Genomic DNA, 19,196 nt, shown 5'->3' on the forward strand with positions numbered 1-19,196 from the left:
CAGACACTCTTGCCTCTGCCTCGAAAAGGCCTTGAGGAACACCAAATCCACAGAAGCCCACAAAAACTTCAGAGCCACCACCAACGTCCACCATCAACTCAGACAAACGAGGAAAAAAGCGATTGAAGTCAGAATCGCCACTCATGCACACAACAGCTCTTCAACATCATCAAGGAGTTCGCCCAAACCACTTACAAGATCTCTGCGACAAACTCAGCACCTTTTTCCACCACTAAATCAAGAGCATCTACGACAACTTGGACGAAGACAACCAACACACTGAACCCTCACCAACCACCCCAGACACCCGGAAACCAGCGTTTGACAACTGGACAGCCCTCACCACCGAAGACACACTGAAGACAATGAAGTCAATCCACTGAGGGGCCCCCACGGACCCCTGCCCCCACCACATCTTCAACAGAGCCGCTGACACCATCGCACCCATGCTCTGCCACACCATCAACCGCTCCTTGGAGACTGCCTCGTTCCCCGACGGCTGGAAACACGCCAAGGCCAACCCCCTCCTAAAGAAACCCTCAGCGGACCCCACCAACCTAAAAAACTACAGACCCATCTCCCTGCTCCCTTTCCCAGCGAAAGTCATTGAGAAAGCCATCAGCAGCCAACTCGCCACATTCATTGAAGAACACAACATCATCGACTCCTCCCAATCCGGCTTCAGAAAATAACACAGTACGGACACCGAACTCCTCGCCGCAACAAACGACATCCGCACCCTACTGGACAAAGGAGAAACAGTATCCCTCATCCTCCTCGACTTCTCAGCGGAGTTCGACACAGTTTACCACCGCACCCTCATACGCAGACTCTTCGATGCAGGAAAACAGGACAAGGCCCTCGATTGGATCCGCTCCTTTCTCTCCAGCACGACGCAGCGGCTCAGACTCCCCCCTTTCCTCTCAGACCCCACACCTACCACTTGCGGAGTCCCCCTGGGCTCCTCCCTCAGCCCGACGCTCAACAACGTCTACATGGCTCCGCTCGCACCCCTCGTCAGAACCTACGGACTCAACATTGTGTCATAGGCAGACGACACCCAACTCATCCTCTCCCTATCCCACAAGCCCAACACCGCCAGATGCAACTTTCGAGAAGGCATGGAAGCCATCGCCAAATGGATGTAAAACAGCTGCCTACAACTAAACACCAACAAAACAGAAGCACTCATCATGGGCCCAAACCCCGATGCCTGGAGCGACACATGGTGGCCCCCCGCTCTCGGAAATCTGCCAACCCCCACGAACCACGCACGCAACCTGGGAATCATCCTGGACTCTGAGCTCAAAATGGACCACCAGATCAACTCCGTCTCGTCTTCCTGATTCCTCACCCTCCGCCTCCTTCTTAAGACCTTCAAAAGGATCCCCCTCGAACATAGAAAAACCGTCACTCACGCCCTGGCCACCAGCAGACTCGACTACGGCAACGCACTCTACGCCGGAATAAACAAAAACCTCACCCGCAAGCTACAGAACATCCAGGACGCCGCCGCAAGACTGGTCCTCAACCTGCCAAAACACTGCCACATCTCCCAGCACCTGCGCAAACTCCACAGGCTCCCGGTCGAGGCGAGAATCAACTTCAAGATTCTCACCCACGCACACAAGGCCCTCCACAGCACCGGACCAGCATACCTGAACAGCCAACTCAATTTCCACGCATCCCAAAGGACCCTACGATCAGGCCAGCTCTCCTACACCGTGGTCCCCCGCACCAGAAAGACCAGATCGGGAGGCCGCTCCTTCTCCTTCCTCGCGGCCAAAGCATAGAACGCCCTTACGCTCCACCTTAGACAGACAACAACGCTCCCCATCTTCGCAAGACACCTCAAAACCTGGCTCTCTGACAGACCCCCTCCTTGATGGAATGGAATCTGCACGCAACCCCCACCACCCCTAGCGCCTTGAGACCCTTACTGGTGAGTAGTCGCGCTTTGACTAAACCCTGATTGATTGATTGATAATGCTGCGTGGCAGCAATTTGCAGACATTCATTTTGCACACTCTATAATATAATCAAGGGTTACTCGCAATATAAAATAGTCACTATTCTTCAAACTAAAGAGTTTTGTATGGAAATCTCTACCTTTATCTGAGGCAACACGCCATCACCTGTTGGAAATGCCTAGTCACATAGCTGTTCACCCTAACAAGAGGTCAGTGCACGCGAAAGTAGGTGGCCACTTGCATCCGGAGAAAAGAAATCAATTTAAAACAGAAATGTTTTCAAACGTCTTTGAAAAGGAGAATTCGGTTTCTTTCCAAATTTCTAAGATGTTTGCTCACATTATGCTTTACATTTTTATCCAGTTTTTTTCACATTTTGCTCCTTGGTCTCCATATCATAGTTACTGTCACTGGAATTGCTCGGTGTGTTGCATTCACTTGTATGTGACACTGTAAGAGGTCACTGTACATTCCACTGTTTGTACATTGAATTGGGCTCTCAGCATCAAGTAGGACAATGGAAATTGCCCATGTCTGTATATTGTGTGCGGCTGTCAGAGTGCATGCGGTCACTGTGCATTGACCCTGCCAGGAACTCATGTGTGTGCCACTCATACATTTAATAATGCACACAAAATAGGAATATTTCACTTTCTTCTCTTGTTTTATTTCCCAAACAGTATCTCACCTTCAGGAGTTCCCACGCCGGCGCCTCACACTTCTTTTCTATATCCGTTATCAGAGCATTGAGAGAGGTGATTTGATTGGACAGTTTGGTGATATTTGCATTTTCTACCATGGTAATTTTCTTCTCCATATCCTCCAGTCTCCCGTGCAGTGTTTGCTCATTTTCGTCCAGGAGTCGCCGCAGTTTTTTAATCTCAGATTCGAGTTTCTTCTTCTCAGTTCTTAGCTTGTTCTGTCAGAAGCAAAGAAAAGCTGGTTAGATCCTATAAAGCTTCCTATAGGCCGTCCTGAGAGTGGGGGTCCAGGAGGAGGGTGGAGGGGCGGCCTATTGTGATTGATATCCCCTTGCACAAAGGGTTTGTGTGAGTAACATCCAAAAAATGACATTTGAAAGAGAATTTAGAATTTTCACAGCCTGGTGGGCAGAACATTTGTATTTTATTAAGGAAACAGAGGTTAAGATTATGCAAATCTCCTATATTGCCAACTCACAGCAGCAACAATCGAAGAATATAGAACTTTAATAACATTCTAAAAGGCTATAAAGTTCCCCCTGCACGCAGTCTTCTCCCTTTTTTGGCGTTGCGAACAAGATAGGGCCCGATTCACAGAACTAATTTAAGACAAAATCCTAAACCTACTACCATTTTCGTATTCACAGAAGACACTTACTCACTTCGGTATTCACAGAAGTTAGGAGTTCTAACTTTAGGACTCCTAAATGCCTTCTGTGAATACCGAAAGTCTTAAAATTAGGATTTTTCTCGGTTTAGGAGTCCTAAAGTTAGGAGTCCTAATTTTACTACTACTTAATTTGAAAAATCCTAATTTTAAGACTTTCGGTATTCACAGAAGGCATTTAGGAGTCCTAAAGTTAGGAGTCCTAACTATACTACTACTAAACTGAGAAAAATCCTAATTTTAAGACTTTCGGTATTCACAGAAGGCATTCAGGAGTCCTAAAGTTAGGACTCCTAACTTCTGTGAATACCGAAATGAGTAAGGGCCTTCTGTGAATACCAAAATGAGTAAGTGCCTTCTGTGAATACCAAAATGAGTAAGTGCCTTCTGTGAATACCAAAATGGTAGTAAATTTAGGATTTTGTCTTAAGTTAGTTCTGTGAATCGGGCCCATAGTTTCTAAGATCCATAACTTTCAAACAAAAAACTTCATCAGTGAAAACTTCTTACTCTGGAAAAGAAAAACCCAATACAAAATCAATAACTTTTCTCCATTCCAATGTGGAGAGATAATCTTAGCCTCCGTGTCTTCAATAAAATCCAGGTTTTCTGCCCACCAGGCTGTGAAAAATCTAAATTTTATGGCATGACACAAAGGCTAGCATATGCAAGTTTAAAGTGCATTTGATACATTGTCAATAGCGCTTGTAACAGGTCTAAAATAGCAACTTTAAACATACTTTTAATGGACCAATCCGCAGCCCCAAGGATATCTCCCGGGAAGAGAGGTTTGGAGGCTTAAGGGAGTGTACACCAAGCATAGTAATGTCTACACCTGCTTCTTTCATTACTTCCTTCACCCATCTTGCTATTGTTGGGGAGGAAACTGCTCTATGAGGCGATTTATAGGATATAAGCAATTGTTCTATATTTCCTCTCATACTCACAGTCCTTCTCTCATATTCCAAGAAGCATTTCACTACACAAACTCTTGCATTCTGTTTAAAGAAGGGGTAGTAAACAGAAGTTGACATGGTCTCTCTTCACCTTTTAAATAAAAACAAACCCTTTCTGGTTGGTAGGCCCTGCTGGTGATGTCTAAGGCATTAACGTCTGACGGTCCATCTATAAGGGGGAACAACCTTTACAACGCAACTTTTACAATGCACTACCTTTACAACGCATTTTTTACAACGCATAATCCTTTACAACGCATGACATTACAACGCATGACACTACAACGCATTTTTAAAAACTACCTTTACAACGCATTCCATTACAACGCATACTACCATTACAACGCATACCATTACAACGCATAATATTACACTACACTATCCAACACTTACCCTACTGTTGCACCCCCTGGAGTTAGAATAGTAATTTTTATCCCTATACTATCCAACACTTACCCTACTGTTGCACCCCCTGGAGTTAGAATAGTAATTTTTACCCCTATACTATCCAACACTTACCCTACTGTTGCACCCCCTGGAGTTAGAATAGTAATTTTTACCCCTATACTATCCAACACTTACCCTACTGTTGCACCCCCTGGAGTTAGAATAGTAATTTTTACCCCTATACTATCCAACACTTACCCTACTGTTGCACCCCCTGGAGTTAGAATAGTAATTTTTACCCCTATACTATCCAACACTTACTCTACTGTTGCACCCCCTGGAGTTAGAATAGTAATTTTTACCCCTATACTATCCAACACTTACCCTACTGTTGCACCCCCTGGAGTTAGAATAGTAATTTTTACCCCTATACTATCCAACACTTACCCTACTGTTGCACCCCCTGGAGTTAGAATAGTAATTTTTACCCCTATACTATCCAACACTTACCCTACTGTTGCACCCCCTGGAGTTAGAATAGTAATTTTTACCCCTATACTATCCAACACTTACCCTACTGTTGCACCCCCTGGAGTTAGAATAGTAATTTTTACCCCTATACTATCCAACACTTACCCTACTGTTGCACCCCCTGGAGTTAGAATAGTAATTTTTACCCCTATACTATCCAACACTTACCCTACTGTTGCACCCCCTGGAGTTAGAATAGTAATTTTTACCCCTATACTATCCAACACTTACCCTACTGTTGCACCCCCTGGAGTTAGAATAGTAATTTTTACCCCTATACTATCCAACACTTACCCTACTGTTGCACCCCCTGGAGTTAGAATAGTAATTTTTACCCCTATACTATCCAACACTTACTCTACTGTTGCACCCCCTGGGGTTAGAATAGTAATTTTTACCCCTATACTATCCAACACTTACCCTACTGTTGCACCCCCTGGAGTTAGAATAGTAATTTTTACCCCTATACTATCCAACACTTACCCTACTGTTGCACCCCCTGGAGTTAGAATAGTAATTTTTACCCCTATACTATCCAACACTTACCCTACTGTTGCACCCCCTGGAGTTAGAATAGTAATTTTTACCCCTATACTATCCAACACTTACCCTACTGTTGCACCCCCTGGAGTTAGAATAGTAATTTTTACCCCTATACTATCCAACACTTACCCTACTGTTGCACCCCCTGGAGTTAGAATAGTAATTTTTACCCCTATACTATCCAACACTTACTCTACTGTTGCACCCCCTGGAGTTAGAATAGTAATTTTTACCCCTATACTATCCAACACTTACCCTACTGTTGCACCCCCTGGAGTTAGAATAGTAATTTTTACCCCTATACTATCCAACACTTACCCTACTGTTGCACCCCCTGGAGTTAGAATAGTAATTTTAACCCCTATACTATCCAACACTTACCCTACTGTTGCACCCCCTGGAGTTAGAAAAGTAATTTTAACCCCTATACTATCTAATACTTACCTTAAATGCAATTTAATATTATGCGTTGTAATGGTATGCGTTGTAAAGGTAGTATGCGTTGTAATGGTAATGCGTTGTAAAGGTATTTTTTAAAAATGCGTTGTAGTGTCATGCGTTGTAATGTCATGCGTTGTAATGGATTATGCGTTGTAAAAAATGCGTTGTAAGTGCATGCGTTGTAAAAGTGTGCGTTGTAACGTCATACATCCATCTATAAGATACCAGGCATAGCAAGACAGTGAGTTCATAAGAGATACGTTTTGGGGATAACCTATAACTCTCTCCCCAACACATTAATACCTGTAGGACATCTCTAATGTAGTAAAAATGTGGAAAAGGTCCAGCACTACCTTCTCTTTAAAGATTGTGTCGCTTTTGCTGTTATTTATAAATGTTAACTAAATCTTTGCCTCATTCAGCATCTCTAATGTCCCATAATGCAGGATATTTTGCAGAAGGTGGGTTTAGTACCCACATACTTCGCATAAATGTTTTAGTCAGTACGTTTTGTCCCACAGAGACTCCGTCTACAAGGCAGTGACATGCTGCAAAAGCTGATCTGCAAACATTAATGTAGGAGAGTAGGATCTGCTTCACATGGGTACCCCTACTTTTTGCTGGCCTTAGTCTGGCTGTGGCCCTGCTAATCAGGCCCACAGCCTAGCTGCTTCCTCTCTAAAATGGTTTGCATGTACATAAGGTACATATCTAATTGGATTCTGGAGTGCCTTATAAGCCCCTAGTATATAGTATACTATGGACTTAGGGCATAGGTACCTCAGAGGCCTACCAAGGGCTGCAGCATGTATTATGCCACCCCTGGGAAGCACTCCAAAATGGCACCACAGGTCTGGTACTGCAGCCTGGGTAAGGGTGTGCTTGCACCCCTTACTGCGGTATAGGCTACCTATATCACTACCATTATACAGACACATATAAAGCTATCAGCGACTCCTATGGCAGGCCTTGACAATCCCGAAGGCAGAGTGCTTGATTTTGTATGAGAGGGTGCCCAAGCATGAGCTGAGCCCCTCTGCAGCTTTCGGAAATACTTCCTTATGGCTGTTCTGTGATACAGCCATACCATATACTCTTAAGTGCATTATAACCTCACGGTAAATGCTAACTTTGGAATGGCTGCATCAAAACATGTCGTGATTGGTGTCAAACACTTTGGAATACTACCCCCCCCCCCCCCGCCAATTCTGGTGGCGGGGGTAGCATTCCACCCATCTAGAGGGAGAGACATGTTCACACTGGCTAAACCCGCTAGGACTTTCCTGAGCCCTGGCATCACAAAATGGATGCCTCTGCCACAGACACGGGTCTGGCCTCCTGCTGCTGACCGAAACTCTGGCAGGGAAGGCCTGGACAATAGGTTTCCTGTCGAAGGGAGGTGTGACCACCTCCCCAGACAGGCAGATGTCTATTGGAGCTGGGAGGGAGCACTCTCTGGTACTTTGAAGTCCTGCACTGGGGGCACACTTGATGTCCCTGTGCATAGTCCAGTTCAAACCGGCTGCAGGGGCTACCTGCCCCTGCTCTGGCATGAAACTGGACAAAGGAAATGGGTGTAACGACCCCTCTTTCCAAGCCCACCCATAGGTGGGGCCTTAGAGTTAGTCCATCCCCTAAACTTACTATAAGTATGGGAATCCAGTCCCTAGGACTTTAGATTACCCTGAACGAAACTCTGCAACATATATCCTGGACCTTCGACTTTCTATCACAACTAGAAGACGGAAGAAATCTCCCTTGGTGTCAAGGAGTGACTCCCCTGCTTGGCAGGCACCAAAGAAGCAACTGACCGGTCTGCATCACTGAAGCTCCCGCCGGACGCTGAAGTCTTCCCATCACCAGAGGTGGATTTCGAGACTTCCCCGAGGCTACCCTGAGTCCACAGCAAAGCTGAGGCCCGTGGCTATCGCGAGTGACGTGGAGCCCTGACCCCTGGACACCGTGATCTTTTGCAGCAACAGCATCTTCCTGGGCTTCCTCGAAGTTGTGCTTTGGGCTCTGAGTAGCCCCAGCCTTGAGCACCTCCTGCACCGAAGATTGCTGGCCTCCACTCCATGAGTGACTCGTGGGCCAGTTTCAAGTGCGACCGCTCAAGGGTCCTTTGCGATCACTAGCCCGCTGGCTAGCCTGTTCCCACGAAGGCAACTCCTTTTCTAATTGCGCTTTCCTGGTTTCTCCAGACGTGCCCTGAGTTACCCTCGCTGGGTGAGTCCCTCAGACCTTGCTGATCTGCACCGCAGTCCTTTCTCTGAATTCCAGTGACTTGCCGTTGCCAAGGCTTGTTGGGTCCAATCTGGTCGCCGACACCGCAGCACTCGACAGACTTTGTGGGACAGCTAGAATCCGGCTCGTGGACTTCGTCGACACCTCCTGGACCTCGTGACTGAAGAGTCAAGACACCCATCAACTCACCTGAAGCACCCGACATCTTTGGGCATTGGTCCATCCTGCCCTTGGTCACTGGCTAGTGACCCAGACTCTGTCTCCACTGCTTTCAGGTTCCTTCCATCCTAGATCCAGGCTTGGATCTCTTCGGACACTTCTCCTCTTCACGGCAGCAGCAGTTCTTTGCAGGCTTCCATTGAAATCGACGACGCGACCTGACACCAAAAGACACCTATGCACCCGGCTTCCCTGGGTGAGGTAACTCGATTACTCCGGTGCTCCCATGGGTGCCAGTCCTAGAACTTCTTAAGTCGAAAAGGGTTTGGTCCTGACTCGATTAGAAGTGTCCCTAATCTTTACATTTCCAACCGCGACATTGCCCATAGAAGATAACGGGAACCCGTGGTTGTGTTTACACACTGCATACAGTCCCCGTGGGTCCCCTGTGTCACTACCTTGGGTGGTTCCTTGGGGTCCCAGCGATTCTACAGGCTCTAGGCCTTGTGTCTAGTTCAGTCGTGGCTCTTATACCACTTTTTTGGTATATGGTTGGTACGCCCCTAGGGCCCAAACGTGTATTTGTGCTATTACTGATAATTGCTGACTTGTAATCTAAGTACTTCGAACTCCAGTCTCATAAAGAGACTAGAGTGGTGTGTTTTATCTTAAATACATATATTTTGAATATATACCTGGTGTGGTTGTCTTTTCATTTGATCATTCAAGAGATTATAGACTGGTAACACAAGCTGCTTTACATTCCTTCAAGACTTAGCCTGAAGGCTGCTCTCCATAGCTACCACTAGGATAGCTTTCAATAAAAGTTGTCTTTAACCTATCACCATAAGGTGTTGTTTGGACTGATACAAGGTGCCCACTAGAACTAGTGGACAGCATATATCAGGCCACCTTCTCACAATTAACTGTTCTATAAGAGAGTCCTGAAGTGAATAAATCCAATAAGTAATTAACTACATGTAGTAAATCAGCTGAAACGGGATTGTAGTTCCTTCAAAGGAACAAACCCATTCCTCCCAATTAGTCTATATGCTTTCCTTGTGCCAGGCGCCCATGACTCGGATATGAGTCTAAAAGCGTCTGCCGAAAGACCTAGGATCTTCCATTGTCTCCTGAAATCCTATAGGCCATCAGCGTCAGATGTCCCTGCTCTACAAGAGGATGTGACTCTCCGTCTGTCTGGGCCTGTAATTATTTCCCTGAAGGTTGGAATTAAGATTGGTAAACCTATGCTCATTTCTAGTAGAATTGAGAACCATGCCTGTGACTTCCTGAGCGGTGTTATCACTACTGTGACCTCCATGTTCCTGCAATCGTGCAACAGTAGCTTAGGTAGTAGTAGTAGGTCTTGGTAGCCTAACAAAAGGAGAGAAAGCATAAGGTGCTCGGCCCTGCCAATTCGGAAGGAAGGCATCCACCCTGAGGGTCTGGTATACAGCTGAAAAACGTCGACAGTTGAGTGTTCAATCTGTCCGCCAAGAGGTCCACCCGAAGGGTCTCCATATCGACTGGCAACTGAGGAAAATGTCCTTGTTTAACCTCCTATTGATAGAGTCTCTGAAATTCTGGGAGAACCAATCCGCGACACTGTTTCTCTATCCTGGGATATGCTCCGCTGCTACTGACATGCCTGCCCTTGCTCAGACAGTAACTCCAGAAGACCTTGGCTAAATCTGCAAGACCCTTGGAGTGAGGGCCCCCCCATTTTGTTGACGTATCTGACCGCAGATACGTTGTCCATGCACAACATTACAGAACACTTCATTAAGTCTTTGGTGAAGCAGCGAATTGCAAATGAACCGGCCAGTAATTCCAAGCAGTTGATGTGCAACTCCTTCTCCTGATCTGTCCAGCGTCCCCCTGCTGCTGAGTCGCCACATCTTGCACCCCATCCCTCTAAACTCGCATCTGATTCTATCACTATCTCTGGGTCTTCCCCAAAAATGGCTCTGCCATTCCATGCTTCTTCATTCCTCAGCCACCAACGTAGTTCCTTCTTTGAATCCAGGTCCAGAGACAGCATTTGAGAATAAGATTGACATGTTCTTGATGCTTTGGCTTTGAGTCTTTGGAGTGCACGGTAGATTGCTCATCTTGTTGAGGACAGAAGGCCTAGGATCCTTGCTAGAGCCCACAAGGGGAGTTTCTTCCTCCCTAAGAGGTTCCTCAATTCGTTGTAAAGTTTCCTTAACTTTTCCCCTGGCAATTTCAATTCTGCCCTTATTATGTTCACCTGTATCAGTTGCAGCAGTTTGGAATAAAGTTTTAAGGACAGGCTGACCCACAGAAGCTTGTTGTTTTGCTTGTACGTCGACACAATAGTGTTTAGTGAAGGTGTGTGTTGTACACCATGTGGCTGCCTTACAAATATCTTCTAAGGGAATGTTTCCTAAGAAGGCCATGGAAGCTCCAATTTTGCGTGTGGAATGCGCTCTAGGGGGAACTGTTAGAGTGCGTTTAGCCTTGTAGTACCATATTTGGATACATTTAACTATCCACCTGGCTATCCCGGATTTGGAAATGGGGTTGCCATTATGTGGTGGAGAGAAAGCCACAAACAATTGTTTAGTTTTGCGAAAAGATTTGGTTCTATCACAGTAATAAAGCAGGGCTCTTTTAACGTCTAAGGTATGAAGAGCTCTTTCAGCTACGGAGTCTGGATTTGGGAAGAACACTGGTAGCTCGACTGATTGATTAAGATGGAACGGAGAAATGACTTTTGGTAGGAATTTAGGATTTGTTCCAAGAACCACTTTGTTACGGTGTAGTTGTAGGAATGGTTCTTGTATGGTTAAAGCCTGGATCTCACTTACTCTTCTAAGGGATGTGATAGCAATAAGGAACGCTACTTTCCATGTAAGGAACTGTAGTTCGCATTTATGCAGAGGTTCAAATGGGGGACCCATGAGCCTTGTGAGCACAATATTTAGGTTCCACACTGGAGAGGGTGGTAATCTGGGAGGAATAATCCTTTTAAGACTTTCCATGAAGGCTTTGATCGCTGGTACTTTAAATAATGACAAGTGTTGTCGATTTTGTAAGTAGGCTGCTAACGCTGCTAGGTGTAGACGTATGGATGAGTACGCTAAATTACATCTTTGCAAGTGTAGCAAGTAGCAAATGATGTTTTGAATGGATGCCTCCAGTGGGTTTATATCATTGTTAGTGCAGTAAATGGCAAATCTTTTCCATTTTGCAGAATAGCAGGCTCTAGTAGTAGGCCGTCTGGCCTCTTTTATAATATTCATGCAGTCTGGTGGTAGGTTGAGGTAACCGAACTCTAGGACTTCAGGAGCCAGATTGCTAGGTTCAGTTGATGTGGATCTGGGTGTCTGATTTCTCCATGGTTCTGGGTTAACAAGGACGGGGAGAGGCGTAGTTTTGGGTGTGAAACTAGAGAGAGTTCCAGCAGTGTTGTGAACCAGGGTTGACGTGCCCATGTGGGAGCTACTAGGATCAGCTTGAGAGACTGTTGCCTGAGCTTGCGTACCACGAATGGAATGAGTGGGAGAGGCGTACGCAAATCTGCCTGACCAGTTCATCCATATTGCATTGCCCTTCGACTGTGGGTGTGGAAACCTGGCGGCGAAGGTTGGGCATTTTGAGTTTTCGTGTGTGGCGAACAGGTCTATGTCTGGTTGGCCCCATTTTTGAAAGAATGAGAGTAGGACTTCTGGGTGAATTTCCCATTCGTGGATCTGTTGAATTTGTCGACTCAACAGGTCGGCAATCTGATTGTGAACTCCTGGAAGGTATTCTGCTAGCAGGTATATGTTCTGGGGAATTGCCCATCTGCAAATGTTCTGTGCGAGCTGGGACAGCTGGAGAGAATGTGTGCCTCCTTGTTTCTGTATGTAATACATGGCTGTCATGTTGTCTGTCCGAATGAAGACAGTTTTGTTTTGGAGATGTATTTGGAATGATTTTAGTGCTAGGAATACTGCCAGTAGCTCCAGATAATTGATATGGAGCCCTTTCTGTTGAGTGGTCCATGTGCCCTGAGTGGTGTGTGTTAGGAGATGGGCTCCCCATCCTGTGAGAGATGCGTCGGTTGTCAGCACTGTTTGTGGAAGAGGCTCTAAGAGCGGCCGCCCTTTGGACAGGTTTATAGTGTTCCACCATTTTAGAGAGGGATGTGAGCGGCTGTCCACCAACACCAGATCTGCCAGTTGTCCATGAGCCTGATTCCACTGACGTGCTAGACATTCTTGCAAGGGACGCATTTGAAGTCTTGCATAAGGCACAATGAAGATGCATGATGCCATCATGCCTATGAGTTGCATTAACACTCTTGCTGGAAGAGAGTGTTGGGTTTGAAATTTTGCGACGAGAGCTTGTATTTTGGCTATCCTGGCTGGGCTGGGATATGCTAGTGCTTTGGAGGTATTTATGGTGGCTCCCAGATATTGATGTATGTGGGAGGGTTGGAGATGAGATTTGGGATAGTTTATTGTGAATCCCAAATTGTGTAAGAGTTGAATAGTTTGGTGAGTGTGTACGATGCATTTGTTGAGTGACTTGGCTTTTATGAGCCAATCGTCTAGACATGAATTTGTTGTCTCCTGAGATGCGCTGCTACTACTGCTAGGCATTTGGTGAATACCCTGGGTGCAGTTGTTACCCCGAATGGAAGGACTGTAAACTGATAGTGTTGTTCGTCCACCACAAATCTTAGATACTTCCTGTGAGCAGGATGCATGGGGATGTGAAAATAGGCGTCCTTGAGGTCTAATGTGGCAAGGAAATCGCCTTGTTGTAGTAGTGGGAGTACTTGTTGAAGAGTGATCATATGGAAATGATCTGAGTTTATGTACTGATTTAGGAGTCTGAGGTCCAGTATTGATCTTAGCGTCTCGTCCTTTTTGGGGATTAGGAAGTACAGTGAGTATACCCCTGTACCCTGATGTTGTAAGGGAATTGGTTCTATTGCGAGTTTTTGAAGCAATGATAGCACTTCTTGTTTGAGGAGCGTAAGATGGTCTGGTGACATATAGCGTTGCTTGGGTAGAATGTGTGGGTGGGGTAGAGGTGAGTTCCAGGCAGTAACCATACTGGATAATTTGTCTTACCCACTTGTCTGTTGTGATGGAGTTCCAGACAGGTAGGAACTGTTTGAGTCTTCCCCCGACTGGAGTGGAATGGTCTGGGGGGAGTGGAGGAAAGTCACTGTTTTGTGGCGGGAGAGGTACGAGTGTTGGAACCGCCTCGGCCTCGTCCTTTGGTGTTGTTTCCTCTATATCCTCCTCTAAAATATCCTCTATTGGGGGATGTTTGTGTAGCAGGTTTGAATGTAGAGGAGGTGTCCGCTCCCATGTTTTTGGAGGCTCCTCTGTATAAGGAGCGTGGAAAGGAGCCACGTGGTTGTGGAGACTGTAATGCTCCCATGGACTTAGCAGTCTCGGTGTCTTTTTTCATTTTCTCAAGTGCCGTGTCTACTGCTGGTCCAAACAGTTGCTCTTGATTAAATGGTTGGCTAAGTATAGTAGTTTGTACTTCCGGCTTAAAGCCTGAAATGCGTAGCCATGCATGGCGTCTAAGGAGTACACTTGTATTTATTGCCTTAGAGGCAGTGTCTTCGGCGTCGAGTGCACATTTAATAGAGGCGTTTCAGATAAATTTTCCCTCTTGTATAAGGTCATTTGCCTGGGCCTTGTATTGGTCTGGTAGGTGTTGTATGAGGTCTTCTAATTGATCATAGTGAGCTCTATCGTAGCGTGCTAATAGGGCTTGGGTGTTGGCGATACGCCAATGATTAGCGGCTTGTGCTGCTACTCTTTTGCCTGATGCCTCTAATAATTTGGATTCCTTGTCGGGGGGCGGTGTATCTCCTGTAGTTTGGGAGTTGGCGCGTTTCCTTGCGTTAGAAATGACCAGAGAATCCAGAGGGAGCTGTCCTTTGATATAAGAAGGATCTTCTGGGGCAGGTCTATATTTTTTCTCAATTCTTGGGTTGAGTACCCTGGCCCGTACGGGGTCTTTAAATACTTCTGTGGCATGTTTTATGACCCCTTTAATCATGGGTAAAATTTGAACCGACTTGAGACTGTTCAAAAGTGTCTAATAAGAAGTCTTCCTCGGGTGCATCAGAGTGCATGGCGACACCATGATAGAGTGCTGCTCTGTGTACTAGTTGTCCAAACCCCAGGTGGTCATCTGGAGGTGATGGTTTGGAGGGGTATGGTGTGGGGTCAGGCATATCTGGTAGAGGGTATGCCCAGTCGTCCAATGGCACGGTATCTGGATTTGTGAACGGATCATTAAGATTATCAGGATCACCCGGATCACCCCCTCCCCCTAGGTCATCATCATCCTGTGGGGGTGGTGTATGTGATGGAGATGGCAGTGGTGGTGTAGGCAGAGGGGGTGGGGTAGGAGGTGGTACAGGAGAGGAAGGAGGAATTGGTGATGTTGCTGAGTCCTTCTTTCTAGGAACTGGGGCAGGTGTTGTGTCCAGTGTCCGTTTCCTACAAGACACAGCCGTGACATGTCCAGTTTTTGGATTAATATAGATCTTTTTTTGTGTAGGATCTGGGTGGAAAAGTTCTTGGTCTTTAGGAACAGACTTTGGCGCGATTTTTTTGGTTCCGATCGAGATTTTGGGTGATCGGTAGAGTCTTTGGCTTTAGGAGGTTTATTATAGTCCTTAGATGGTGGTTTCGGTGCCAATGAAGGTTTCGGTGCCGATGAAGGTTTCGGTGCCGAAGTTGAGTTTTTGAGCTTGGGAGTCTTCGGTGCCGGTTTGTCTATGGACGTGGATGTTTTCGGTGCCGAAGGCGCCGGAGCCGGTTTCGGTGCCGAGAGATCTTGTGTCTTCGGTGCCGAAGGTGCCGGTGGCACAATGGTATGTGGTTTGCTGGGGCCTGAGCCACCGGAAGGCTTGTATTTCTTCGGAGCCGAGCCCGAAGGCGGGGCTTCTGAAGGTCTCGCCTGGGGCCAGCTGGCGAAGTCTTGACCAATGCCTTTGGTTTTGGAGGGGTTGGGGTTGGGGTAGGGGCAGTGGTACTCACACCTTGCCCTGGAGTAATGGGATCGTCTGAGTCGTCTGCTTCTGAGATAATTTGAAGTTCCTCGGAAACTTCTTCTGGGACATTGGGACTCTGGTCGAAGATTTCCTCTGGTTCCGGAGCTGGTCTATGTGCCATGATATGGCGTCGAGCTCTTCGATCCCGAATGGTCTTTTTGGATCTAAATGCGGCGCAGGCTGGACAGCTGGACTCGTAGTGTTCCGGCGACAGGCACAGGTTGCAGACCTTATGATGGTCACTGTGTGGTAATTTTGCTCCACACTTGGGGGCATTTTTTAAACGGTGTCCTTTCCATGAGCCGTAGGCCTTACGGCGCTGATAGGTCCATTCGCTGGCGTGGACGTCTGGAACCGGTCCGATAAATTGGATGTCGAGTGAAGGGGCCTCGATGTAGTTTTGAAAATGTTTTTCGCTTCGAAAGCTTGTTTTTGAAGTTTTCTACCGGAGTGGAAAAGTTACATCCGAACCCAATGGCGGAAAAAAACAATCTGAGGATGGAGTGGATGCCCATGCGCACTGTAGTCCAAGGGAGGAGTCACCTATCTCGTGACCAAAGACTTCTTCCGAAGACAACAACAACCTGCAATCATCCGAGCCCAACACCAGATGGCGATCTACTATCCTAAGTAAGTGATCTGCAGCTCATATGTCTCGAACCAGGTACTTCTGGGCCTTTTTCTTGCCCATCTGCCCTGCCCGAGGCACCAACATTGTCACCGCCAAAGCGTGAAGTAATTTGTTTTGAGGGTTTGGGCTTTTTTACACCCTTTGGCAGGATTTCCCCTGCAGCCCCTTTCCTCTGGGCCTTAATCATCCCATCTCCCCCTTCAGGGTGTCCTGGGACAGCAACTGGCCAACCCTTCTTGGAGAGAACCACCGCTTTTTTATTAATTATGTCATCCAGTGTCCCATTACCTTATCCAGTCCTTATTTAGAAGTTCTTCCAGTCTATGCTCCATAGTATTCTCTGAAGGTTCAAGGGAGATGGCAGAAGGTAAATATTATTTAAGATTACTGGGCTCAGTGTAAGGAAACAGCTGCTCTGGCAGTACGTTGGACTGCAACTGCCAGAATTCAAGCAGTTAAAATGGCCACTGTAGTGTCTTTACTAAGGTGTCCCAATCTCCTAAAATGGTTCTGGCACGTACAGGGTGTGGCTGACCATCTGTTAAGGGTCTTTCCTCTAATTGTATGGTTCTTTCTTTATTGTTGTGCCCCAGACTATCTCTTTTTTCTGTTGTTATTTATTAAACTGTGTGATGATTGTGCATCGCACCGCTGCCTTTATTTACATGGGCCTGCAGTCGCTGAGGGAAAAGGAGGGCTGCCGGCATCTTTGTTAAGTAGACGGACTGTCTTTCGTGGCCGCGTCCGTGAGATGACTCCACTGGACTGCTGCTGATGGGTGAGTCACCGCGTGCGCAGCACGACTGCCTCAGTGGGAGGTGTCCTTCGCAAGCCGGTCTTTTTGTTTTTTTTCTTTCAAGAAGCTCCTGCTATTATGGCAGCGGGATGCGGGCTCACACCTTTCAAAGAAAGCTGGCCTGCAGCAACAAGTGGCATGGAGTCAGACTTTGAAAGAAAAGACCAGTCCACAGCAAGGGCGTATTTCTTGGCCTTAAGGAGACGAGGGAAACGCCGAAAAGTTGTGTCGGGTACGGAGGTAGTAGGAACTCCGACCCGACGCTGTAAGAGAGGGGAAATTAAATATATAAAAACAACCACCCTCCTTCCTAGGGTTAGGAAAAGACATTGGGAGACATAGGAAGTTACACAATAACCTGGTTGAGCGTGTTAGTACCAGGGTAGGAGATGGATATTATTCTTATTTTCTATAGAGGAGGGTGGGATATTTCAAGGTAAAATATCTCAATAAGGCACCGATTATGATATGCCCTGTAAAGCCTCCGACCTTTGGTCGGAGCCTTTAGGGCCGCATCGTAATGGGCCATTCGGCTTACTTTCCTAATTAAGATGAAATATAAGATATAGGCAGTCGGAAAGCAAACTGGACGGTCATTCCGGCTTGCTTCCAACGGGCTCTGAGAGCCCGTCTGCCATTCAGCAGTCGGCCTGTAATCTCAAGGGCCGGTCTGTCTGACATAGAAACCATGTCAAAAACATGTTTGGGGCTCCCAGCAGGGCCCCCTTTGGTGCACAGCCTCCAGTTGGAGTCCTAGGGGGTGCCTATGGTGCCCCCCTGATGATCCCTGCACCTTGTGGCTGGCACATTGAGGTGCCTGCCACTGGGTGCAGGGATGAACCGTACCTCCAATTTTACTATGGGAGCATGCATTACGGCCGGTTTACAGCTGGAATGCATGCTCCTATAGTGGAATATAGGCATGCGACAGAACAGTGTTCCGTTGCTTCCTAATGAGGCGTTCGGGACCGGCGACATCAAAATCAGCCCTAAATATTAGTACTATAAAGGCTGTACTTATCTTGTGAGCAGAAGCAACAACGAAAGGGAGAACACTGCATGCAGGGGGACTTTATAGCCTATTAAAATGTTATTGAAGTTCTATATTCTTCAATTGTTGCTGCCGTGAGCTGGCAATAAAGGAAATATGCATGATGTAAGCCTCTGTGTCACGCCATAAAATTCAACTAAAGAAGTTTCAAAGCTTTAGAGGATGGATCTGGTTCCTCTGTCTGCAAAATGAGTACAATAAAGTAGGACCCATTTCACCTTAGGAGAAACACTTCATAAAATCCGTGGGAGAGTCTATCAGATACGATGAAAGGTTTATGGCAGTGACACCCTTGTTAAATGTATCACTACAGACACTCCCTGTTGAATACTTTAATATCACGACCAATGGCAGTGTCAGAGTGGTGATAAATGTGCACCACTGCTGAAGGGGCTTCCACGATACAGGCCTGCCCCTTCTCCCATCCTGAGGCAGGGCTAAGTGCACTAGTTATCTTGGGAAATTCCAGTCAGCTATGGCCTATCCCTGTAAGAGAAGTATAATGAAGGCATAAAAAATGACCCGTCAAACTATGGCCGATTAATAAGACTGTTGCAGGAAAACCTTGCAATGAGGACTGAGCAGAACAGAGAATGTCCAAGGTCAGAGGCTGAAGCTGAGCTGTGTCCATTTCATTCCTAGAATTAGAAATGCATATGTCCTGAAGAAGGGAATGTAAATGTCCGAAACGTGCTAAGATTAGAAGGCATTTGGTTTAGATGAACTATTCGTGGGTTAAAACTCATGTACACAATGTTGGAGCTTCCATTACTTCGGCGAACTCTGTTGGATGTTCTCTGATTTGTTGTATATACAATACCATAGCATGATTACATTGCTAAAACCGTTGTTTAGGAAGGGGCTTACTCCAGGCTTGCTTTGTCTGTTGGATGTATATATCACTACCGATCCACGCATACACAACCCACAGAGACACACACTCATATAGATGCACACATTAATTTGCAGACTCACACACAAACCTTGTACAAACTCAAAGGTGGATATCTTTGGGCCATGCATGCAGACTCACAGAGGCACGCACCCATGCATACATATACTCACACACAGATGCAT

The 19,196-nt window shown here is 46.5% G+C and overlaps 1 protein-coding gene across 1 annotated transcript in view; it reads right to left on the minus strand.

Moving 5' to 3' along the window:
• The window catches only part of LOC146869272 (E3 ubiquitin-protein ligase TRIM39-like), a 189,510-nt gene that overhangs the window by 129,732 nt on the left and 40,582 nt on the right, over positions 1–19,196 (minus strand). The window contains exon 3 of the mRNA XM_085646728.1: positions 2,659–2,889. Coding sequence (XP_085502854.1) covers positions 2,659–2,889 — 231 coding nt within the window. The remainder of the gene's footprint in view (positions 1–2,658; positions 2,890–19,196) is intronic.

Source organism: Triturus cristatus, chromosome 1_1 (assembly GCF_964204655.1).
Source record: "Triturus cristatus chromosome 1_1, aTriCri1.1, whole genome shotgun sequence".
NCBI lineage: Eukaryota > Metazoa > Chordata > Amphibia > Caudata > Salamandridae > Triturus > Triturus cristatus.